This window comes from Nerophis ophidion, linkage group LG18, assembly GCF_033978795.1.
Source record: "Nerophis ophidion isolate RoL-2023_Sa linkage group LG18, RoL_Noph_v1.0, whole genome shotgun sequence".
Classification (NCBI taxonomy): Eukaryota; Metazoa; Chordata; class Actinopteri; order Syngnathiformes; family Syngnathidae; genus Nerophis; species Nerophis ophidion.
Window position 1 is genome coordinate 26,790,251 of NC_084628.1, and position 26,110 is coordinate 26,816,360.

Here is a 26,110-nt window from a genome sequence, read left to right on the forward strand (position 1 = left end):
TACAAGCTTCTGCAGTTAATATGAATAATTGACAGTTTGTTTCTGGAACAAATTCCCAATTTTATAAGAACAAAGTCAACACATTGTGAGACAAAGACTGCCTTTTAGTTAATTTTCATATTTTATGTTTGTAAATAGTTTTTTATCTTTGAGTTATTACAGTATATTTCTGCATACATATTTATATAATCTTTTAAATAAATTTTGGCCAAAGGGGGCGCATTTCAATTTCTTACACACACTTGTTATTTCATATGTTGGCCAGAAGGGGAGCACTTAAATTTTTACACATACTTGTTATTTCATATGTTGACCAGAGAAACCAACACAGTCCATCTGAAAAATCCCTGCTTTTTGGGATCACCCTAATTTTGATAGAGTTCAGCACCAAGGGTGCAAATGAGACATTATCTACTAGATGCAATGTTATTGGGACAATGATTTATGTCCTAACTTGTTCACACCTCCTCAAATGGAAGCTATTTTTCCTTGTTGATGTCTCAAGAAGGGTAGAAATACAAGAACACACACAAGCACACACACGCCTTTACGTGTTTACTGCTCGGCTGTATGATGACAGTTGCTCTCATATTTATTTGCATTTCCTCTCAAGCCAGCCGGTGTCTGCAACCTCTTTTTAAAACATCAAAAGAGTCGCAGCTCCTTCCTTGAAATAAACGGCAGTACGCATCCTGCGCAGGGGAGGCAAATTAAAGCGCCGCACCCCGGCTTCACCCTGTCAAGGCGGAGAGAGGCGTAATTAGCGCTCGTGTCGGCAAGGAGCACGCAATTAGCGGGCGATATTAAGAGATTAGCAACCGCTGTTGTTCTTTCCATCTTCAAATAAACGCCAACATTGTTGTTGCTATCTTTGGCACGCCTTTAATCTCCGACAATAACCCTCGTTTACAACTAAATATGGATCTTAAACATCCACCCTCCAATCACTATTTAGGAAATAAAAGATGGGATTTGCACCCTTGAAGAGCTTTCAAATATCTGTCAGTCGCATAGAATTTGGTGGATTCATACGGTAAGACTTTGAGCGCGGCAAAGGATAATTTGGGAAAAATACACCTGAAAGCTCTTAATTTACCGGTCGATCTACGTTCCCATACTCACCTATGGTCATGAGCTTTGGGTCATGACCGAAAGGATAAGATCACGGGTACAAGCGGCCGAAATGAGTTTCCTCCGCCGGGTGGCGGGGCTCTCCCTTAGAGATAGGGTGAGAAGCTCTGCCATCCAGGAGGAGCTCAAAGTAAAGCCGCTGCTCCTTCACATCGAGAGGAGCCAGATGAGGTGGTTCGGGCATCTGGTCAGGATGCCACCCGAACGCCTCCCTAGGGAGGTGTTTAGGGCACGTCCAACCGGTAGGAGGCCACGGGGAAGACCCAGGACACGTTGGGAAGACTATGTTTCCCGGCTGGCCTGGGAACACCTCGGGATCCCCCGGGAAGAGCTAGACGAAGTGGCTGGGGAGAGGGAAGTCTGGGTTTCCCTGCTTAAGCTGTTGCCCCCGCGACCCGACCTCGGATAAGCGGAAGATGATGGATGGATGTATATATATATATATATATACACACACAAATATACATATATGTGTGTGTATATATATATGTATATATATATATATATATATATATATATATATATACATATATATAACTATTCTAATTTACTTACAAAATACAATAAAAAGTAGTTTTTTCATATTTCATTCCTTTTGCAAGAAATATTAAAGTAAGTTTTTTAAATTGTATTATTTTATTTAGAAAGAAATATGTAGAACTTATATACATTTTTTTTCACAAAAAATATATTATAGTACATGTTTTTATATTATTTTGATTACAAAAAAGAATGAAACATTGCACATTTTCTTAACATCTTATTTTAAAGAAAACAATTGAAAGTTATTTTTTAAATTGTATGCACAAAAAGATACTAAAGGAAGTTTTCTTTTATTTACAAAAAATAAAATGGGCATTTTTTTATTATGTATTGTAATTTACTTCTAATAACTACGATATTAAGTTTTTTTTTCTATATTTCATTCCTTTTGCAAAAAATACTAAAGTAAGTTTTTTTAGAATATTTTATTTTATCTACAAAAAATAGTGTAAAGTTTTTATACATTTTATCTACAAAAATATATTACAGAACGTGTTTGTTTAAACACGACGAGTTGAGTTTATACCAAAATGGATACATGGATGATACAGCAGAGGATTGGGAGAATGTCATGTGGTCAGATGAAACCAAAATAGAACTTTTTGGTACAAACTAAACTCATCGTGTTTTTCTGCTAAGGGGACAGGACGATTGATCCGTGTTAAGAAAAGAATGAATGGGGCCATGTATCGTGACATTTTGAGCCAAAACCTCCTTCCATCAGTGAGAGCTTTGAATGGTTGACCAAATACTTATTTTCCACCATCATTTACAAATAAATTCTTTAAAATTCCCACAATGTTAATTCCTGGATTTTTTTTCACATTCTGTCTCTCACAGTTAAAGTGTACCTATGATGAAAATTACAGACCTCTGTCATCATTTTAAGTGGGAGAACTTGCACAATCGGTGGCTGACTAAATACTTTTTTGCCCCGCTGTGTATATATATATATCCATCCATCCCGCTTATTCCCTTTGGGGTCGCGGGGGGCGCTGTTGCCTATCTCAGCTACAATCGGGCGGAAGGCATCGTACACCCTGGACAAGTCGCCACCTCATCACAGGGCCAACACAGATAGAAAGACAACACTCACATCCACACACTAGGGCCAATTTGGTGTTGATATATATATATATATATATATATATATATATATATATATATATATATATATATATATATATATATACATATATATATATATATATATATATATATATACATATATATATATATATATATATATATATACATGAGTGTGAATGTTGTCTGTCTATCTGTGTTGGCCCTGCGATAAGGTGGCGACTTGTCCAGGGTGTACCCCGCCCTCCGCCCGATTGTAGCTGAGATAGGCGCCTGCGACCCCAAAAGGGAATAAGCGGTAGAAAATGGATGGATGGATATATATACATATGAATGTGTGTGTGTGTGTGTGTGTATATATATATATGTGTGTGTGTTTGTGTGTATGTATATACAGTACATATATATATAAATATATATATATGTATTTATATTTATGTATAAGTATGTATGTATATATATACATATATATATATATATATGTATTTATATTTATGTATAAGTCTGTATATATATATATATATATATATATACTGTACATATATACATGTATATGTATATATATATATACATGTATATTTATATATATACATACATACATGTATATGTATGTATATATATATATATGTATGTATATATATTTGTATGTATTTACTTATGTATGTATGTTTATATATATATATATATGTATATACATGTATATTTATATATATCTTTGTAAGTTTATACATGTATATGTATGTATATATATATATATATATATATGTATGTATGTATATGTGTATATATGTATGTATTTATATATGTGTTTATATGTATTTATATGTATGTGTATACAGAATGTATATGTATGTATGTGTATATACATATGTTTGTATATATATATTAATATATATGTATATATATATATATATATATATATTTATTTATTTATTTTTTTATACAAATGGCTGTGCAGAAAGGAGTAGAACGATTTAAATTGCTTAAAATTATGTAAATAAAACATATAAATGATAAATGAAATTTAAAGATGAACATTTAAAATCATATTTGTTGGACATTCGTGATGGGTTAATGACAGGTCAGGGAGTGCGTGGCACACTCACTACCTGTATTGACACCACTGATACTGTTGATGTTTGATAATGGCGCCATCCGCTGAATTAAAAAAATCTGTGCATTTGACCTGCAAGTAAAATTCGCAATATTAAAATGGCTATGTTAGCTACATGCTAACATTACATTTTATCATCATGCTCGGTTAGCATGGTCACTGAAGAAAATCGTCAAACCTCCCACATCTGTAACCAACTGACAGATAGTTGGCACAAGATGTGCAGTGAAGCCTGCCTTTTAACCATGCTGGGGGCTTTTTAAATCATCAAAACGTGGAACTTGATCTACTGTTTGAGCGCCTCTGATTTTTATCAAAGTTCTTTTATTTATTCTTTTTTTTTTAAGTCATCACTGAGCTCATGTTGACAAAACTAGCTAAATGTATGTTTTGCAGAAAGTCCAGTTGATGACCAAAGTCCGCTCTGCAATCACACTCACAAGATTGTTTTCATCCAATCATCAACCTTTTTACCTGCGCTTTCCTCCCCGCCGTTTATTGGACAGAAATCGATGGCGGTTCCTCCATCTTGGTCGTTTATTCACACTCGCATCGATCGATATAGTCGCGGCGCCTCGTCTGTTGCCGCTAACAACAGCGTAATCCCTCACAACGCAGCCGGCAATTTGGCCTGCCTCTTTTCATCGCTTTTGGAATGATTGCGCCTCGGCCTCACTTGGATCTCCCATGCAGAACAATGCCGGTCTTAGCGGATCGTGTGACCCTGTGAGAAGACCGGCCTGTTAGGAGTTGTGTTTTACTGGTGATGCTTTAGTGCGGGGACGGCGGGGATACACTTGTTTTTATGGGGGACTACATGGCAATTATGGCCGCTGTTAACGGTCCAAATATGTGAATTTAGATGTGTAACAGCCTCGTTACGTCATTTGCATAGGCTGCTGTTGTTTTTTTTAATTAGCAGATTGATAAAAGGTACGGCGTCCACATAAAATAACATGGCAGAACACAAAATAAAGTGGCGGGCCAAGTAAAATGAAGTGGTGGGTGACGTTAAATCAGGGGTCACCAACGCGGTGCCCGCGGGCACCAGGTAGCCCGTAAGGACCAGATGAGTAGCCCGCTGGCATGTTCTAAAAATAGCTCAAATACCAGCACTTACCAGTGAGCTGCCTCTATATTTTAAATGGTATTTATTTACTAGCAAGCTGGTCTCGCTTTGCTCGACATTTTTAATTCTAAGAGAGACAAAACTCAAATAGAATTTGAAAATCCAAGAAAATATTTGAAAGACTTGGTCTTCACTTGTTTAAATAAATTCATTTATTGTTTTTACTTTGCGGGCTTCACGGTGGCAGAGGGGTTAGTGCGTCTGCCTCACAATACGAAGTTCCTGCAGTCCTGGGTTCAAATCCAGGCTCGGGATCTTTCTGTGTGGAGTTTGCATGTTCTCCCCGTGAATGCGTGGGTTCCCTCCGGGTACTCCGGCTTCCTCCCACCTCCAAAGACATGCACCTGGGGATAGGTTGATTGGCAACACTAAATTGGCCCTAGTGTGTGAATGTGAGTGTGAATGTTGTCTGTCTATCTGTGTTGGCCCTGCGATGAGGTGGCGACTTGTCCAGGGTGTACCCTGCCTTCCGCCCGATTGTAGCTGAGATAGGCGCCAGCGCCCCCCGCGACCCCGAAAGGGAATAAGCGGTAGAAAATGGATGGATGGATGGATGGGTTTTACTTTGCTTCTTATAACTTTCAGAAAGACAATTTTAGAGAAAAATACAACCTTATAAAATGATTTTAGGATTTTCAAACACATATACCTTTTTACCTTTTTAAATTACTTCCTCTTCTTTCCTGACAATTTAAATCGATTAAGTTTTTTTTTTTATTAATGTAAACAATAATAAGAACATTTTAATTTAATTCTTCATTTTAGCTTCTTCAAACTTATTATGATAAAAATTCAAAAAAATTATTCTGGCAAATCTAGAAAATCTGTAGAATCAAATTTTAATCTTATTTCAAAGTCTTTTGAATTTATTTTAAAAATGTTGTTCTGGAAAATCTAGAAGAAACCATTTATAATTATAGCTTGGTCCAATTTGTTATATATTATAACAAAGTGCAGATTGGATTTTAACCTATTTAAAACATGTCATCAAAATTCTAAAATTAATCTTAATCAGGAAAAATTACTACTGATGTTCTATTAATTCTTTTTTTAATTTTTTCTAAAAGATTCCAATTTCGCTAGTTTTTCTCTTCTTTTTTTCGGTTGAATTTTGAATTTAACGAGTCGAAATTGAAGATAAACTATGTTTCAAAATTGAATTTTCATTTTTTTTCCTCTTTTCTCCTCTTTTAAACCGTTCAATTAAGTGTTGTTTTCATCATTTATTCTCTTCAAAAAACTTTACGTAAAAGTAAAAAAAATGTGCGATGGAATGACAGACAGAAATACCCATTTTTATATATATATAGATTTATTTATTAAAGGTAAATTGAGCAAATTGGCTATTTCAGGCATCAAACTGGTAGCCCTTCGCATTAATTAGTACCCAAGAAGTAGCTCTTGGTTTCAAAAAGGTTGGTGACCCCTGCGTTAAATGGTGTGGCATCCACATAAAAAAACATGATGGAACACAGAAAATGGTATTGCATCCACATAAAATAAATTGGCAGAACACAAAATAAAGTGGCGGGCCGAATAAAATGAAGTGGTGGGTGACGTTGAATGGTGTGGCGTCCACATAAAACAACATGGTGGAAACATAAAATGGTGCGGCGTCCACATACAATAACATGGCTGACAATATAAAACGATGTAGAGGGCCAGCTAAAAATATGTGGTGGTCGACATAAAATAACATGGCGGAACACAAAATGGTGTGGCGTCCACATAGGATAACATGTTGGAACACATAAAAAGGTGTGGCGTCCAAATGAAATAACATGATGGACAACATAAAATGGTGTGGTGTCCACCTTGAAATACCATGGCGGCCCACATAAAATGGTGTAGCGTCCACATAAAACAACATGGTGGAAGACATAAAATGATGTGGTGTCCAAATGCAATAACATGACGGACAACATAAAACGGTGTGGCGTCCACCATGAATAACATGGCAGCCCACATAAAATGGTGTGGCGTCCACATAAAATGGTGTGGTGTCCACATAAAATAACATGGCGGACAATATAAAATAACATGGAAGAACACATGAAATGGTGTAGCGTCCACATAAAATACCGTGGTGTACAAAATAAAATGATTTAGAGAGCCAGTTAAAATGGTGTGGCGGGCCACATAGAGTTCAAAGGAAGAACCTACTGAAATGAGATGTTCTTATTTAAACGGGGATAGCAGGTCCATTCTATGTGTGATACTTGATCATTTCGCGATATTTCCATATTTTTGCTGAAAGGATTTTGTAGAGAACGTCCACGATAAAGTTTGCAACTTTCGGTGCTAAGAGAAAAGCCCTGCCTCTACTGTAAGTCGCAGACGATGACGTCACCCGTGTGATGGCTCCTCACATATTCACATTGTTTTTAATGGGAGCCTCCAACAAAAAGTGCTATTCGGACCGAGAAAACGACAATTTCCCCATTAATTTCAGCGAGGATGAAAGATTCGTGTTTGAGAAAATTGATAGAGACGGACTAGAAAAAACAAACAAACAAAAAACGCGATCGCATTGGGACGGATTCCGATGTTTTTAGACACATTTACTAGGTTAATTCTGGGAAATCCCTTATCTTTCTATTGTGTTGCTAGTGTTTTAGTGAGTTTAATATTACCTGATAGTCGGAAGGGTGTCTCCACGGGTGTCTTGACGCACAGTGTCTCAGGGGAGTCGACGGCAGCTTTATGGACGGCACAAGCTCAGATTTTCTCCGGTAAAAACTGACTTTTCAACCACAATTTTCTCACCGAACCTGCTGGTTGACATGTGGTCAGGATCCATGTTTGCTTGACCGCGCTCTGATCCATAGTAAAGTTTCACCTCCAGGAATTTTAAACGAGGAATCACCGTGTGTTTGTGTGGCTAAAGGCTAAAGCTTCCCAACTCCGTCTTTCTACTGTGACTTCTCCAATATTAATTGAACAAATTGCAAAAGATTCAGCAACACAGATGTCCAAAAAACTGTGTAATTATGCCGTTAAACCAGACGACATTTAGCTGTGAAGTGAATTATATTTATATAGCGCTTTTTCTCTAGTGACTCAAAGCGCTTTACATAGTGAAACCCAATATCTAAGTTACATTTAAACCAGTGTGGATGGCACTGGGAGCAGGTGGGTAAAGTGTCTTGCCCAAGGACACAACAGCAGTAACTAGAATAGGGGAAGCGGGGATCGAACCTGCAACCCCTCAAGTTGCTGGTACGGCCATTCTACCAACCGAGCTATACCGCCCCCTGTGTGTGTGCGCAGCACTCATATTTCCTAAAAACCCCTGACGTCTTGCGTACACGTCATCATTACACAACATTTCGAAGACGAAACTCCCGGGAAATTTAAATTTTCAATTTAGTAAACTAAAAAGGCCGTATTGGCTTGTGTTGCAACGTTAATATTTCATCATTGATATATAAACTATCAGACTGCGTGGTGGGTAGTAGTGGGTTTCAGTAGGCCTTTAAAATGGTGTGGCGTCCACATGAAATAACATGGCAGATTATTCCACCATTCTCTTCTTCCACCAGCATAATGTCGTTGCCATGCTTTGTTTTTTCGCCACAAACGCGATGGCCGCTACAAGGCGGAGTCAAGAGCACTAGGACGCGCTGGAGAGTCGCGGGCGTGAAAACCGGTGAAGAGTCATTGTGGTCCTCTCCATCCAACATGGCGAGTAGGTCCTCCATACCATCACACCTGGGGTAAAAAAAAAAAAAACAGTCCTTTCCCGTGGCGTGCAGCTGAGTGGATGACTGTTAAGCGGCGTGCGCGTTTGAAGAGGCCGCTAAGTGTCTGCTGGACAACATCTCCATCTTTCCCAACATGTCCTCTTGTCCTTCATGTGGAGATGCACTCTCCTTCATTGTTCTCCTCGGGAAAGGCCACAAATTGAATTGTTTGTTCTTGTGGAGGAGGAGGAGCTTAGTTCATTGGGGTGGTATAGCTCTGTTGGTTTAGGGTTCCAGGTTCGATCCCTGCTTCCGCCATCCTAGTTACTTCCGTTGTGCCCTTGGGCAAAACCTGCTCCCAGTGCCACCCACACAGGCTTAAAGGGGAACATTATCACCAGACCTATGTAAGCGTCAATATATAGCTTGATGTTGCAGAAAAAAGACCATATATTTTTTAAACCGATTTCCGAACTTGGTGAATTTTGGCGAATTAAACGCCTTTCTATTTATCGCTCTCGGAGCGATGACGTCACCTAGGTAATAAAGCCGCCATTTTCATTTTCTCAAACACATTACAAACACCGCGTCTCAGCTCTGTTATTTTCTGTTTTTTCGACTATTTTCTGGAACTTTGGGGACATCATGCCTAGTCGGTGTGTTGTCGGAGGGTGTAACAACACTAACAGGGAGGGATTCAAGTTGCACCACTGGCCCAAAGATGCGAAAGTGGCAAGAAATTGGACGAAATTTGTTAAAAATACGAGGGTGTGGGGAAAGCCGACGAAATGGTCAGTCGTTTGTTCCGCACACTTTACCGACGAAACCTACGTTACTACAGAGATGGCAAGATTGTGTGGATATCCTGCAACACTCAAAGCAGATGCATTTTCAACAATAAAGTCAACGAAATGTGCCACCAGACCCCCATCCAATGTGCCAGAGTGTCTGCACATTTTACCGGCGATGCTAAGGCAGACATGGCACAGAGATGTATGGATAACCTCCAGATGCATTTGCAACGATTAAGTCAACGAAATCACAAAGGTGAGTTTTATTGATGTTGTTGACTTATGTGCTAATCAGACATATTTCGTCGCGGCATGACTGCCAGCTAATCAATGCTAACATGCTATTTAGGCTAGGTGTATGTACATTTGAAACTATATTTACATCCAGCGTTTCCCTCCACCTAAATTTAATGCCAAACAAACACTTACCAATCGACGGATTTAAGTTGATCCAGTGTCACAAGATGCGAAAGTCCCGATCATTTGTCCGCACATTTTACCGGCGATGCTAAGGCAAACATGGCCGAATAGCGTCAATAGCTATTCGCTCAATAGCTTCAGTTTCTTCTTCAATTTCGTTTTCGCTATCTGCCTCCATACTCCAACCATCCGTTTCAATACATGCGTAATCTGTTGAATCGCTTAAGCCGCCGATATCCGAGTCTGAATCCGAGCTAATGTCGCTATATCTTGCTGTTCTATCCACCATCTGTTTGTATTGGCACCGCTATGTGATGTCACAGGAAAATGGACGTTGGCTTCACAGATAGCGAAAATCAGGCACTTTAAAGCTTTTTTAGGGATATTCCGGGATGGGTAAAATTTTGAAACAAACTTCAAAAAATAAAATAAGCCACTGGGAACTGATTTTTATTGGTTTTAACCCTTCTGAAATTGTGATAATGTTCCCCTTTAAATTTTACTTAGATATTGGGTTTCACTATGTAAAAGCTCTTTGAGTCACTAGAAAAAAAGTGCTATATAACTATAATTCACTCACTTATATTCACAATGTTGGGATTGGAACAACAAAGAGACGTGTTGCAGGTTGGAGATCCTCCTTCAGATTGCTCAGAGGCTGGTTCCACCTTTCCAATGATTGGGAAGTTTGGTGTTTTTGTCTCCATGTTCTTGGGTAAAAAGCTTCAATGGGTTCGTTTTAGCACTTTGGTGCCATGGCAGCCTGCTGGTGACAAAACAAACGTCATTTCCGGACTATATATACCGTATATAAGACACACCCGCTAAATACAAGAGGAAAAAAAATATGTTCCATATATTAGCCGCACCGGACTATAAGCCGCAGATAGATATGTTGTGAAATGAGTTTTATATATATGTACATATATTTTTTTAATATATACAGTTGTGGTCAAAAGTTTACATACACTTGTAAAGAACATAATGTCATGGTTGTCTTGAGTTTCCAATAATTTCTACAACTTTAATTTTTTTGTGTGTGGTAGAATGATTGGAGCACATACTTGTTGGTCACCAAAAACAATCACGAAGTTTGGTTCTTTTATTAATTTATTATGGGTCTACTGAAAATGTGACCAAATCTTCTGGGTCAAAAGTATACATACAGCAACATACATTATCAATTTTGGCGATGTAGAAAAGTTACAGTCAAGTCAAATGAGCTTTATGGCATGGCCTCTTAACTTCATGTGAGTCATTATGATTGACGACACCTGTTGACTTCTCCGACCCCATTTAAGTAGGACTCATGTGATGCAGTCATTAGACTCGGTTAAAAACGTGACAATGGGAAAGTCAAAGGAACTCAGCACAGATCTAAAAAAACATATCATTGACTTGAACAAGTAAGGAAAGTCACTTGGAGCCATTTCAAAGCAGCTTAAGGTCCCAAGAGCAACTATGCAGACAATTGTTCGGAAGTATAAAGTGCATGGCACAGTTTTGTCACTGCCATGATCAGGAAGATAATTTAAGCTATCATCTGCTTCTGAGAGAAAATTGGTCAGGATGATCGCGAGTCAACCGAGAACCACCAAAAAGCAGGTCTGCAATGAATTGGAAGCTGCTGGAACACAGGTGTCAGTGTCCGCAGTCAAGAGTGTTTTGCATCGCCATGGACTGAGAGGCTACCATGCAAGAAGGAAGCTCTTGCTCCAGAAGCCACATCTTAAGGCTCGTCTAAAGTTTGCTGCTGGTCACATGGACAAAGATAAGACCTTCTGGAGCAAAGTTCTGTGGTCAAATGAAAAAAAAATAGCTGTTTGGCCACAATACCCAGCAATATGTTTAAAGGGGGGAGTGTAAGTGGAGGAGTTGAAGTACCCAGGAGTCTTGTTCATGAGTGAGTAAGAGTGGCTCGTGAGATCGACAGGCAGATCGGTGCGGCGTCTTCAGTAATGCGGACGCTGTATCGATCCGTTGTGGTGCAGAAGGAGCTGAGCTGGAAGGCAAAGCTCTCAATTTACAGGTCGATCTACGTTCCCATCCTCACCTATGGTCATGAGTTTTGGGTCATGACCGAAAGGACAAGATCAATCAATCAATCAATGTTTACTTATATAGCCCTAAATCACTAGTGTCTCAAAGGGCTGCACAAACCACAACACAAACCACTACGACATCCTCGGTAGGCCCACATAAGGGCAAGGAAAACTCACACTCAGTGGGACGTCGGTGACAATTATGACTATGAGAACCTTGGAGAGGACGAAAGCAATGGATGTCGAGCGGGTCTAACATGATACTGTGAAAGTTCAATCCATAATGGATCCAACACAGTCGCGAGAGTCCAGTCCAAAGCGGATCCAACACAGAAGCGAGAGTCCCGTTCACAGCGGAGCCAGCAGGAAAACATCCCAAGATCACGGGTACAAGCGGACGAAATGAGTTTCCTTCACCGGGTGGCGGGGCTCTCCCTTAGAAATAGGGTGAGAAGCTCTGCCATCCGGGAGGAACTCAAAGTAAGGCCGCTGCTCTTCCACAACGAGAGGAGCCAAATGACGTGGTTCGGGCATCTGGTCAGGATGCCACCCGAACGCCTCCCGAGGGAGGTGTTTAGGGCACGTCCGACCGGTAGGATGCCACAGGGAAGACCCAGGACACGTTGGCCTGGGAACGCCTCGGGATACCCCGGGAAGAGCTGGACGAAGTGGCGAAGGAGAGGGAAGTCTGGGCTTCCCTGCTTAGGCTGCTGCCCCCGTGACCCGACCTCGGATAAGCGGAAGAAGATGGATGGATATTTGGAGGAGAAAAGATGAGGCCTTTAATCCCAGGAACACCAAACCTACCGTCAAGCGTGGTGGTGGTAGTATTATGCTCTGGGCCTGTTTTGCTGCCAATGGAACTGGTGCTTTACAGAGAGTAAATGGAACAATGAAAAAGGAGAATTACCTCCAAATTCTTCAGGAAAACCTGAAATCATCAATTGGGTCTTGGGCGCAGTTGGGTGTTCCAACAGGACAATGAGCCCAAACACACGTCAAAAGTGGTAAAGGAATGGCTAAATCAGGTTAGAATGAAGGTTTTAGTATGACCTTCCCAAAGTCCTGACTCAAACTTGTGGACAATGCTAAAGAAACAAGTCCATGTCAGAAAACCAACACATTTAGCTGAACTGCACCAATTTTGTCAAGAGGAGTGGTCAGAAATTCAAGCAGAAGCTTGTGGATGGTTACCAAAAGCGCCTTATTGCAGTGAAATGCAAGCAAATAACATTGCTGTATGTATACTTTTGACCCAGCCATGACATTATGTTCTTTACAAGTGTATGTAAACTTTTGAGTATGAAATTATTTATATCCATGTACTCTGCTGCCGTCACTGCTCCCTAACTCACGTCTGTCAGGTACAAAATCAAGCTGGACTCGGATGAGACCGTGTATGGAGGTCATGGACGGCTGGACCACAACACCGAGTTCTTCACTGAGGCGCAGCCCTTCAAAGGTCGCGCTAATTCCATCCAGGTACGCACGCCACTCTGCCACAAGAGGAAGCCGCATTTCTGTGCGCATGCCAAAGTGAGTCGTCCCACAATGCAATGCACATGTTAGGGCTGGGCGTATCGTTTGAAATGTCGATAGTTTCGATACCATCATGGTTATTTAAAGACTTACTCAAATGAGATTTTCTTATTCAAACGGGGATAGTAGGTCCATTCTATGTGTCATACTTGATAATTTCGCGATATTGCCTTATTTTTGCTGAAAGGATTTAGTAGAGAACATCGATGATAACGTTCGCAACTTTTGGTCGCTAATAAGAAAGCCTTGCCTGTACCGGAAGTAGCAGACGATGACGTCACCTGTGTGAGGACTCCTCACATCCACACATTGTTTATAATGGTAGCCTCCAACAAAAAGAGCTATTCGGACCGAGAAAATGACAATTTCCCCATTAATTTGAGCGAGGATGAAAGATTTGTGGCTGACGATATTGATAGCAAAGGACTAGAAAAAAAAATAATAAAAAAATAAAGTACAAAAAAAAAAAATGCGATTGCATTGTGAGCGATTCAGATGTTTTTAGACACATTTACTAGGATAATTCTGGGAAATCCCTTATCTTTCTATTGTGTTGCTAGTGTTTTAGTGAGATTATATAATACCTGATAGTCAGAGGGGTGTGGCAAGGGGTGTCTTGACGCCAGTCTCTGAGGGAATTAGTCACGGCAGCAGCAGCACGACAGAAGTTCGGCTGATATCCGGTAAGAGGCAACTTTTTACCACAATTTTCTCACCGAAACCTGCCGGTTGACAAGTGGTCGGGATCCATGTTCGCTTGACCGCTCTGATCCATAGTAAAGCTTCCCCTCCGGGAATTTTAAACGAGGAATCACCGTTTGTTTGTGTGGCTAAAGGCTAAAGCTTTCCAACTCCATCTTTCTACTTTGAGTTCTCTATTATTAATTGAACAAATTGCAAAAGATTCAGCAACACAGATGTCTAAAATACTGTGTAATTGCGCGATGAGAAGAGACGACTTTTAGCCGCTAGTGGGGCTGCGCTAATATGTCCCTTCCAACTAGAGACGTCACATGCACGCGTCATCGTACGCGTCATCATACGCGTCATCATTCCGCGACGTTTTCAACAGGAAACTCCGCGGGAAATTTAAAATTGCAACTTAGTAAACTAAAAAGGCCGTATTGGCATGTGTTGCAATGTTAATATTTCATCATTGATATATAAACTATCAGACTGCGTGGTGGGTAGTAGTGGGTTTCAGTAGGCCTTTAATCGCTACTTTACTTGTAATTTCTCTCTCTGCTGCTCACTCAGGCACACTTCATCCCTCCCCTCCCTGCCCTGCTCTACCCATGTTATTTTTTTTACCCATGTTATAGTAATGGTTTATTTTACTAGTTTTGTTTACATTATAACATTCCAATGTTCTTGCATTGTTGCTTTTTTTTGTTATTTTGTAACAGTAACTGTTTTTCAAAATGTTTGTATTTACAATTTTTTTTATATATATATATATACTATGACATTGTTTTAGATTTAGATCAAAACATTTTTTTTTTTGCATAAAATAGTTTTCATTAAGTAGTTAGAGGCAAACTCATAAAATTGTTCAATGGTAATGAGGTTTCAAGTCCAAAGTATTATCCATTCATCTATTTTCTACCGCTTATTCCCTTCGGGGTCGCTGGAACGTATCTCAGCTACAATCGGGCGGAAGGCGGCGTACACCCTGGACAAGTCGCCATCTCATCACAGCAAAGTATTATTCCTAAGTATGTTTTTATTATTACAAATATTAATAATCTACATCGGCATCTGCATCTACATCAACTATATGATTTGCCCTGAAAAGCTGGACGGAACAAAAAATAAATAAAATAATAATAAATTAGGTTTCAAGTCCAAAGTATTATTCCTAAGTATATTATTATTATTATTACAAATAATAATAATAATAATATTGTCTATAGTTCTTATATATTTAATATTATTATAATAATAATGAATATCAATATATACAGACCTGCGATGAGGGGGTGACTTGTCCAGGGTGTACACCACCTTCCGCCCGATTGTAGCTGAGATAGGCACCAGCCCCCAGACCACACAATTGTGTTATATAAAATTTATAATATTAGTTAATATTAATGTAATTATTTTTTAAATCAATTTTGCTATTTCTATTATTTCTAATATTAATGCACTAATAATGTTTATTTGTGGCATTATTTGTATTTTTATTAATAATCTACATCTGCATCTACATCAATTATATGATTTGCCTGAGAAGCTGAACAGGACCAATAATAATAATAATAAACATAATAATAATAAATGAGGTTTTAAATCCAAAGTATTTTTCCTAAGTATATGATTATTATTACAAATAATAATAATATTATTATTGTATATAATTATGTATTTAATATTTAATATTAGAATAATAATAATATTGAATATTAATATGTACAATTATTTTATATACAATGTATAATATTAGTTATTATTGATATAACTATTTTTAATCAATTTTGCTTTTGCTATTATTTCTAACATTAATAAACGAATAATGTTTATTAATGGTATTATATGTATTTGTTTTGATAATTTATTACAATATTATTATTTTTATAACAATTATAATTCGAATTACAATTCCTTTGCCACTCAAAAAAATGAACAATCATTAAAAAGAAAGTCCTAAATCCAGACAGTGATCTGGATCAGCTCCAAAATCTATTTAATTGTTCTTTATCCTATTTCTGACATAAGTTTTTGACCTATGTTGCCAAATGACAGACAAACTCCTGGCAGAGGTAATGATAAGCATATGGTGTCTTGTATGGGACTGTTTCTGTCATGTGACCTATAAACGCAGACAACAGGTTTATTATTGTACTTATAGTTTGCAACAATGCAGCCGAGCGAGGGCCGTTTCTAATATTAATAATGATATTGACGATATTTATTCTAATACGGGGCCAAACAAGATAACTGGGTTCCTTTAAACCAGAACACATATATTGTCCTTTTTTTTATGCTTTCTAAATCATCAAATACGGCTAGTAAGAGGTGGCTAACAATGCAGCTAACTACAGTAATCTATTATTCCCTTTAAAACTTTTGAAAAACAACAATGCTCCATTTTGGATGTGGTGACCTGAATATTAACCAAGTATTAGTGATATTGTTATTATAAGCGTTAATGTTTAGGACTACTTTTACTAGCTTATGCTGCTACATCGACATATTGAGCTGCTGCATCGCCTCTGAGTTGGTGAAAGTTATTTCTAGATGATAAATCATGCCTCTCACTTGGATAGTAGAAAGTTGTTGACATAAACCCACAAGTTGGTACACTTTGACATCCGACTTAGACCCGGAGATGGCCAAAAAGACGCGAAAAGGCACCTGTTTACAACACTTTTTTTAAATACATTTTTCGTCAGGATGGGAAGATGTAAACATCCCATTGAGAGCAGACATTGTACAGTAAGTGGTTATAGTGTTGTTGAAAGAAATAGCAAACGTTGTGAAGTGTCTGTGAAATTAATACACCGCCGTATGCTTAAAATAAACAAAATAGATAAATATGACATGTTACTACATTCCAGATATACTAACAGCGTGTATATACAACCTTGATAGAAGTTTTGGAATGTTTAAGAGCGCTTTATCGGCGGAATGAAACAATTCCAATTCGCTCCATTGTTTACTGACTCTTGCTAGAGGTAATTTATGATTTAGAATGTTTAGAAAAAGGAAAAAAAACTGTTCTTGTCTTACATAAGGATTGGGAATGATAAACAAACTTATGTAAACCACACATTACTGAAGTAACTAAGAAAGAGTATAGTTAGCTAGCTAAACTTATGTAAACAAACAAGACATTACTGAAGTAATAAGTAAGAATATAGTTAGCTAGCTAAACTTACGTAAACAAAACATTACTAAACTAAATAAGTAACTAAGTAAGAGTATAGTTAGCTAGCTAAACCTATGTAAACAAGACATTACTGAAGTAATAAGTAAGAATATAGTTAGCTAGCTAAACTTATGTAAACAAAACATTACTAAACTAAATAAGTAACAAATAAGAGTATAGTTAGCTGGCTAAACTTATGTAAAAAACACATTACTGAAGTAACTAAGTAAGAATATATTTAGCTCGCTAAATGTATGTGAACAACACATTATTGAAGTATCTAAGTAAGAGTACAGTTAGCTGGCTAAACGTATGTAAACAATACATTACTGAAGTAACTAAATAAGAATATAGTTAGCTCGCTAAACGTATGTAAACAACACTTGACTAAGTAAGAGTTTAATTAGCTAGCTAAACGTATGTAAACAACACATTCCTGAGGTAACTAAGTAAGAGTACAGTTAGCTGGATTTTGATTGATTGATTGAAACTTTTATTAGTAGATTGCACAGTAAAGTACATATTCCGTACAATTGACCAATAAATGGTAACACCCGAATAAGTTTTTAAACTTGTTTAAGTCCACGTTAATCAATTCATGGTAGCTAAACTTATGTAAACAAGACATTACTGAAGTAACTAAGTAAGAATATAGTTAGCCAGCTAAACTTATGTAAAAACATTACGGAAGTAACTAAGTAAGAGTATAGTTAGCTAGCTAGCCAACTAATTGTTGGCCGACTCTTGCTAGAGTTTATTTATGGTTCATAATGCGTAGAAAAGGAAAAATATTTGCATTCTTGTCTCACATTAGGATTGTGAATGATAGACAAACTCCCCCCCCCTCCCCCCACGCCCCCTCCAGTTCCCCTTTCACCTACGTTATGTTGGCGTGGACTCACAGTGAAGGAACTCCTCTTCATCTCCACTGCAAGTGTTGCATTCAAGGTCACATTTCAATCAACCCTTCGCACTTGTTCATTAAAACGCCGTAGATGAGCCCGTATCACATCTCCTCCTCCCGTCATACAACAGCCGCTTCCTCCTCCTCCTCTTCCCTCGTCGCCGTCTTTGTTGTTGTTATGACAAGCATGATCAGACAGAGCGTCAGCGGGGGTGTGAACGCTGCCCACGCCCGTCTATTGAGCAGCTCTTACTTTCACTTTCACTTTCACTTTGTGTGTGTGTGTGTGTGTGTGTGTGTGTATATGTATGTATGTGTGTGTGTGTGTGTGTCAGACACGAGCTAATTAGGTACAGTAGCACAGTGGTGCAGATAAAAATCATTCTTTCTAGGCGGGGATGACAGGTGGGGGGTGGTGGGGGGGATGTGAATCTTTGGGTGCCAAACGACTCGATTCAATCCCTGGGGTGACGAGTCCATTCAGAATCCATTCTTCATTCAAGACAATTCTTGCAATGTATTATTTGGGAACCGTTTGAAAACAGGTTTCATGTTAGAGATGGCCTCAAAACATCTCTTTAAACGATTATTCTCTTTTTTTTTAATTACTTTTTTTTATTAAAAGATTTGATTAGAATATGTATTTTATTTATTTATATTATAATTTATATTAGAATATATATTCTATTTATTTATCATTTTTAATTTTTTTATTTTGTATAATTAGATTTTTTTATTTAATCTTTTTTTTTTGGTTAATTTATCCAACCATCTGTTTCCTACCGCTTGTCCCTCTGGGGTTCGTGGGTGGTTGGAACCTATCCCAGCTGTTTATTTTTTTCAAAAATGGAAAACATTTTATTTACAGTGGGGCAAAAAAGTATTTAGTCAGCCACCGATTGTGCAAGTTCTCCCACTTAAAATGATGACAGAGGTCTGTAATTTTCATCATAGGTACACTTCAACTGTGAGAGACAGAATGTGAAAAAAAAAATCCAGGAATTTACATTGTAGGAATTTTAAATAATTTATTTGTAAATTATGGTGGAAAATAAGTATTTGGTCAACCATTCAAGCTCTCACTGACAGAAGGAGGTTTTGGCTCAAAATCTCACGATACATGGCCCCATTCATTCTTTCCTTAACACGGATCAATTGTCCTGTCCCCTTAGCAGAAGAACAGCCCCAAAGCATGATGTTTCCACCCCCATGCTTCACAGTAGGTGTGGTGTTCTTGGGATGCAACTCAGTATTCTTCTTCCTCCAAAGATGACGAGTTGAGTTTATACCAAAAAGTTATATTTTGGTTTCATCTGACCACATGACAGTCTCCCAATCCTCTGCTGTATGATCCATGTATCCATTTTGGTATCAACTCAACTCGTCATGTTTGGAGGAAGAAGAATACGGAGTTGCATCCCAAGAACACCAAACCTACTGTGAAGCATGGGGGTGGAAACATCATGCTTTGGGGCTGTTTTTCTGTTAAGGGGACAGGATGATTGATCCGTGTAAAGGAAAGAATGAATGGGGCCATGTATCGTGAGATTTTGAGCCAAAACCTCCTTCCATCAGTGAGAGATTGGAATGGTTGACCAAATACTTATTTTCCACCATAATTTACAAATAAATTCTTTAAAATTCCTACAATGTGAAGCCCTGTATTTTTTTTTTAACATTCTGTCTCTCACAGTTGAAGTGTACCTATGATGAAAATTACAGACCTCTGTCATCATTTTAAGTGGGAGAACTTGCACAATCGGTGGCTGACTAAATACTTTTTTGCCCCACTGTATTTATTTCATGTAAATGTAAAAGTTATGAATGGTTTTAGAATCGGGATGAATAAGAATCGCGATTTGGATGCTAATCAATTTTTGCGGTGCACCCTACTGACCAAGGAAGTAACCAAGTAAGAGTATAGTTACTTTAGAATAAGGGTCGCCAACTTGTCGATGGCGGTTGTCTGTCTTTGGGACTCTGGTGGTCGACCTTGAGAACATGATGACGAATGTTATAGTATAGTTAGTTGGTTTGACTAAACGTATGTAAACTACACATTACTGAAGTAACTAAGAGTATAGTTAGCTAGCTAAACATATGTAAACAACACATTACTGTAGTAACTAAGTAAGAGTATAGTTTGCTAACTAAATGTATGTAATTTACACATTACTGAAGTAACTAAATAAGAGTATAGTTAGCTAGCTCAACTTATGTAAACAACACAATACTATAGTAACTAAGTAAGAGTATAGTTAGCTATCCAAACTTTTCTAAACAACACATTACTGTAGTAACTAAGTTAGGCTGACCATATTCTGAAAAGCCAAAAAGAGGACACATATATGCGTGCCAAGGCGGGCAGCACGCCAAGGCCGGGAGTAGGTGAAAATTTGTCAAAGATACTCGAACTTGCTTTATAAATAATATATTTATTTAAATAAAGCATTTTTTCTCCTCTGTTGACTGCTGTGTTGGCGCTATGGATTTTTAAAATGGGGTCCCTGGACCCCACCAAGTCATAAAAATGGGTTCCCACAGTACATTTTTGGGGTCCCACTTTTTTGTAAGCGTTTTGAAAACAAATAAACACATTCATTATCCTCTTGTATCTCACATTCTATATGGTGTTTTGGAAAAAGCTTGTCAAAAACGTTACTTAATTCATTAAAAAAAATAATTAAAAAAACAAAACAAATGTGTATACATACACTGTAAAAAAAATCCTATTTTTATGGTTAATTTACTCTAATTTTCTACTGTAATTATTCAATTTTTTTTAAATGGGTTATAAAACTGTAGAATTGAAGACATTATCTGTGAATAAACAAACCGCCTGTTACTTTAAGCAATAGGCCAGTAATGACAAACTATGTATATTTCTATTTTTTTACAGAAAAATACCAAATTAATCATACATATCAATTTTTGTTTTCTTAAATTACTTTCAAATTCATGTAAAATTACAGTAATTAACTTTCATTAAATATGTAACTTGTTACATAAAAGTCTATGTCCATACTAACAATCGAACAGTTTCATATGTAATTTTAAGGTAAATCTTATCTTTTTAATATTTATGTGTATTTTTACATTCAAGTCAAAAAATATTTGTAGCCTGTTATGTAAAGGTTTCTACTCATACTAACAATTTAACATTTTTCTCTGTAATATGACACACGTTGGTGACTGCAAGACATACTTGATCAACAGTCAAGAGCCATACAAGTCACACTGACGGTGGCCGTACAAACAACTTTAACACTATTACAAATATGCGCTACACTGTGAACCCACATCAAACAAGAATGACAAAAACATTTCAGGAGAACATCTGCACCGTAACACAACACAAACACAAGAGAACAATTACCCAGAATTCCATGTGTTACAATATACACCCCACCACCAAACCCCGCCCACCTCAACCGACGGACATAGGGGGGGTTTGGTGCTAGCGGGGTGTATAATATAGCCTGGATGAGTCATGGATGCAAGGGATTCTGGGTAATTGTTATGTTGCGTTTATAATGTGTTACTGTGAGGATGTTCTCCCAAAATGTGTTTGTTATTTCTTGTTTGGTGTTGGTTCACAGTGTGGCGCATATTAGTAAGCGTGTTAAAGTTGTTTATATCACAACCTTCAGTGTAACCTGTATCACCCAGTATGCCTTGCAATCTCGTACGTGTATCTGCAGAAGCCACATACATCATGTTACTGGACTGGCAAGCTGTTTGTACATGTTATAGAAGGCGTCAAAGGACTCGCTTCATAATGCGCCCTTATTCTTATTATCTGGGTGACCACCAGCAGATATTCGCGAGAATGGATGCGGCTCCCATTGTCTTCTGTATTTTGTGAAACGGGTCAAAATGGCTCTTTGAGTGGTAAAGGTTGCCGATCCCTGATATACATATATATACTGTATATACGGTAACTTAACCCTGGACCTACATTGAAAATACACGCAATCCTAATTCAAAATGCCGGACATTTGAGGCATTTAAAAAAAAACGCCCGAACACCGCCGCAAAAGAGGACATGTCCGGGGAAAAGTAGACGTATGGTCAGCCTAACTATGTAAGAGTATAGTTAGCTAGTTCAACTTATGTAAACAACACATTACTGAAATAGCTAAGTAAGAGTAGAGTTAGCTAACTAAACATATGTTAACAACACATTACTGAAGTACCTAAGTAAGAGTATAGTTAGCTAGCTAGACGTATGTAAACAACGCATTACTGAAGTAACTAAGTATGAGTATAGTTAGCTAGCTACACGTATGTAAACAACAAATTACTGAAGTAACTAATTAAGAGTATAGTTAGCTGGCTAAATGTATGTAAACAACACATTACTGTAGTGACTAATTAAGAATATAGTTAGCTGGCTAAACCTATGTAAACAACACATTGCTGAAGTACCTTAATAAGAGTATAGTTAACTAGCTAAACTTATGTAAACAACACATAACTGAAGTACCTTAGTAAGAGTATAGTTAGCTAGCTAGACGTATGTAAACATCACATTACTGAAGTAACTAATTAAGAGTATAGTTAGCTAGCTAGACGTATGTTAACAACACATTACTGAAGTAACTAAGTATGAGTATAGTTAGCTAGCTACACGTATGTAAACAACACAATACTGAAGTAACTAATTAAGAGTGTAGTTAGCTGGCTAAATGTATGTAAACAACACATTACTGTGGTGGCTAATTAAGAGTATAGTTAGCTGACTAAACCTATGTAAACAACACATTGCTGAAGTACCTTAGTAAGAGTATAGTTAACTAGCTAAACTTATGTAAACAACACATTACTGAAGTACATTAGGAAGAGTATAGTTAGCTAGCTAGACGTATGTTAACAACACATTACTGAAGTAACTAAGTATGATTCTAGTTAGCTAGCTACACGTATGTAAACAACACATTACTGAAGTAACTAATTAAGAGTATAGTTAGCTGGCTAAATGTATGTAAACAACACATTACTGTAGTGACTAATTAATCAATCAATCAATGTTTATTTATATAGCCCCAAATCACAAATGTCTCAAAGGACTGCACAAATCATTACGACTACAACATCCTCGCAAGAACCCACAAAAGGGCAAGGAAAACTCACACCCAGTGGGCAGGGAGAATTCACATCCAGTGGGACGCCAGTGACAATGCTGACTATGAGAAACCTTGGAGAGGACCTCAGATGTGGGCAACCCCCCGCCTCCTCTAGGGGACCGAAAGCAATGGATGTCGAGCGGGTCTAACATGATACTGTGGAAGTTCAATCCATAGTGGCTCCAACACAGCCGCGAGAGTTCAGTTCAAAGCGGATCCAAGACAGCACCGAGAGTCCCGTCCACAGGAGACCATCTCAAGCGGAGGCGGATCAGCAGCGTAGAGATGTCCCCAATCGATACAGGCGAGCGGTCCATCCTGGGTCTCGACGAGCGGTCCATCCTGGGTCTCGACTCTGGACAGCGATTACTTCATCCATGGTTATCGGACCGGACCCCCTCCACAAGGGAGGGGGGGGACATAGGAGCAAGAAAAGAAGCGGCAGATCAACTGGTCTAAAAAGGAGGTCTATTTAAAGGCTAGAGTATACAGATGCGTTTTAAGGTGAGACTTAAATGCTTCTACTGAGGTAGCATCTTGAACTGTTACCGGGAGGGCATTCCAGAGTACTGGAGCCCGAACGGAAAACGCTCTATAGCCCGCAGACTTTTTTTGGGCTCTAGGAATCACTAATAAGCCGGAGTCTTTTGAACGCAGATTTCTTGCCGGGACATATGGTACAATACAATCGTCAAGATAGGATGGAGCTAGACCGTGTAGTATTTTATACGTAATTAGTAAAACCTTAAAGTCACATCTTAAGTGCACAGGAAGCCAGTGCAGGTGAGCCAGTACAGGCGTAATATGATCAAACTTTCTTGTTCTTGTCAAAAGTCTAGCAGCCGCATTTTGTACCAACTGTAATCTTTTAATGCTAGACATGGGGAGACCCGAAAATAATACGTTACAGTAATCGAGACGAGACGTAACAAACGCAGGGATAATGATCTCGGCGTCTTTAGTGGACAAAATGGAGCGAATTTTTGCAAAATTACGGAGATGAAAGAAGGCCGTTTTAGTAACGCTTTTAATGTGTGACTCAAAGGAGAGAGTTGGGTCAAAGATAATACCCAGATTTTTTACCGAGTCACCTTGTTTTATTATTTGGTTGTCAAATGTTAAAGTTGTATTATTAAATAGAGGTCGGTGTCTAGCAGGACCGATAATCAGCATTTCCGTTTTTTTGGCGTTAAGTTGCAAAAAGTTAGCGGACATCCATTGTTTAATTTCATTAAGACACGCTTCCAACTGACTACAGTCCGGCGTGTTGGTCAGCTTTAGGGGTATGTAGAGTTGGGTGTCATCAGCATAGCAGTGAAAGCTAATACCGTATTTGCGTATGACCTCACCTAGCGGCAGCATGTAGATGCTGAAGAGTACAGGGCCAAGGACCGAACCCTGGGGAACTCCACACGTTACCTTAACATAGTCCGAGGTCACACTGTTATGGGAGACGTACTGCATCCTATCAGTAAGATAAGAGTTAAACCAAGACAGGGCTGAGTCTGACATACCAATTCGTATTTTGATACGCTCTAATAAAATATTATGATCGACGGTATCGAAAGCAGCGCTAAGATCGAGGAGCAGCAACATAGATGACGCATCAGAGTCCATCGTTAGCAATAGATCATTAGTCAATTTTGCGAAGGCTGTCTCAGTCGAGTGATTTGCCCTGAAACCGGATTGAAAGGTTTCACATAGATTGTTTAACGCTAAGTGTTCATTTAGCTGCTCTGCAACAATTTTTTCGAGGATTTTCGAAATAAAGGGAAGGTGAGACACCGGTCGGTAGTTTACCATGAGGTCAGGATCGAGGTTAGGTCTTTTAAAGAGAGGATGAATAACCGCTTTTTTGAATGCTAGGGAAACAGTGCCCGAGGAAAGTGATAAGTTTATAATATTTAGCACTGATGGACCTAATAATACAAAAAGCTCCTTGATAAGTTTCCCAGGAAGTGGGTCAAGTAAACATGTTGTTTGTTTTATTCCATTTACACGTTGTAACAATTCTTCTAATGTTATTTCATCAAAACGAGCGAAACTATTTTGGATATTTGCAGTATCCGCCGTATATAAAGTCGTATCTGTGTTACCATAACCCAGTTGTAGCTGGGACGCATGGTCTTTAATCTCCTTTCTAATAAGTTCAATTTTCTTATTAAAGAACTTCATAAAGTCATCTGCCGAATGGGTGGAGCTACTGGAAGGAGTCCCTTATTGGGTTAGCGATGCTACTGTACTAAACAAAAATTTTGGATCGTTTTTATTAATGCGGATGAGATTTGAGTAATAATTAGTTTTAGCTAAGGTAAGCATGCCTTTCTAAGTTATTAAACTATCACTCCATGCTTGATGGTGCACCTCAAGTTTAGTCGTGCGCCATTTGCGTTCCAGCTTTCTATATAATAATTTCTGAGCTCTAGTTTCTTCAGTAAACCATGGCGTACGCCTTTTTGGAGCCTTTTTTAACTTCAGCGGTGCTATACTATCAATGGTTTCGCGCAGGACGTTGTTAAAGTTGTTAGTGAGGTTATCAATAGAGCCCACATACTTTGGGAACGGTGCCATTACCGAGGGCAGTAGGTCAGCAAGAGTCGTCGTTGTGGCAGCATTAATGTTGCGGCTGCTATAGCAGTTTTTATTATTATTAGCTTGCCGAACATGAGTCTGAACTTCGAATTTTATAAGGTAATGATCGGACATTACTTTAGTATACGGGAGTATCATAACT

At 38.3% G+C, this 26,110-nt stretch overlaps 1 protein-coding gene across 1 annotated transcript in view; it reads left to right on the forward strand.

Annotated features, from left to right (window-relative positions):
• The window catches only part of gbe1b (glucan (1,4-alpha-), branching enzyme 1b), a 260,449-nt gene that overhangs the window by 224,672 nt on the left and 9,667 nt on the right, over positions 1 to 26,110 (forward strand). Inside the window, exon 15 of the mRNA XM_061877862.1 lies at positions 13,304 to 13,421. Within this exon, the coding sequence (XP_061733846.1) occupies positions 13,304 to 13,421 (118 nt within the window). The remainder of the gene's footprint in view (positions 1 to 13,303; positions 13,422 to 26,110) is intronic.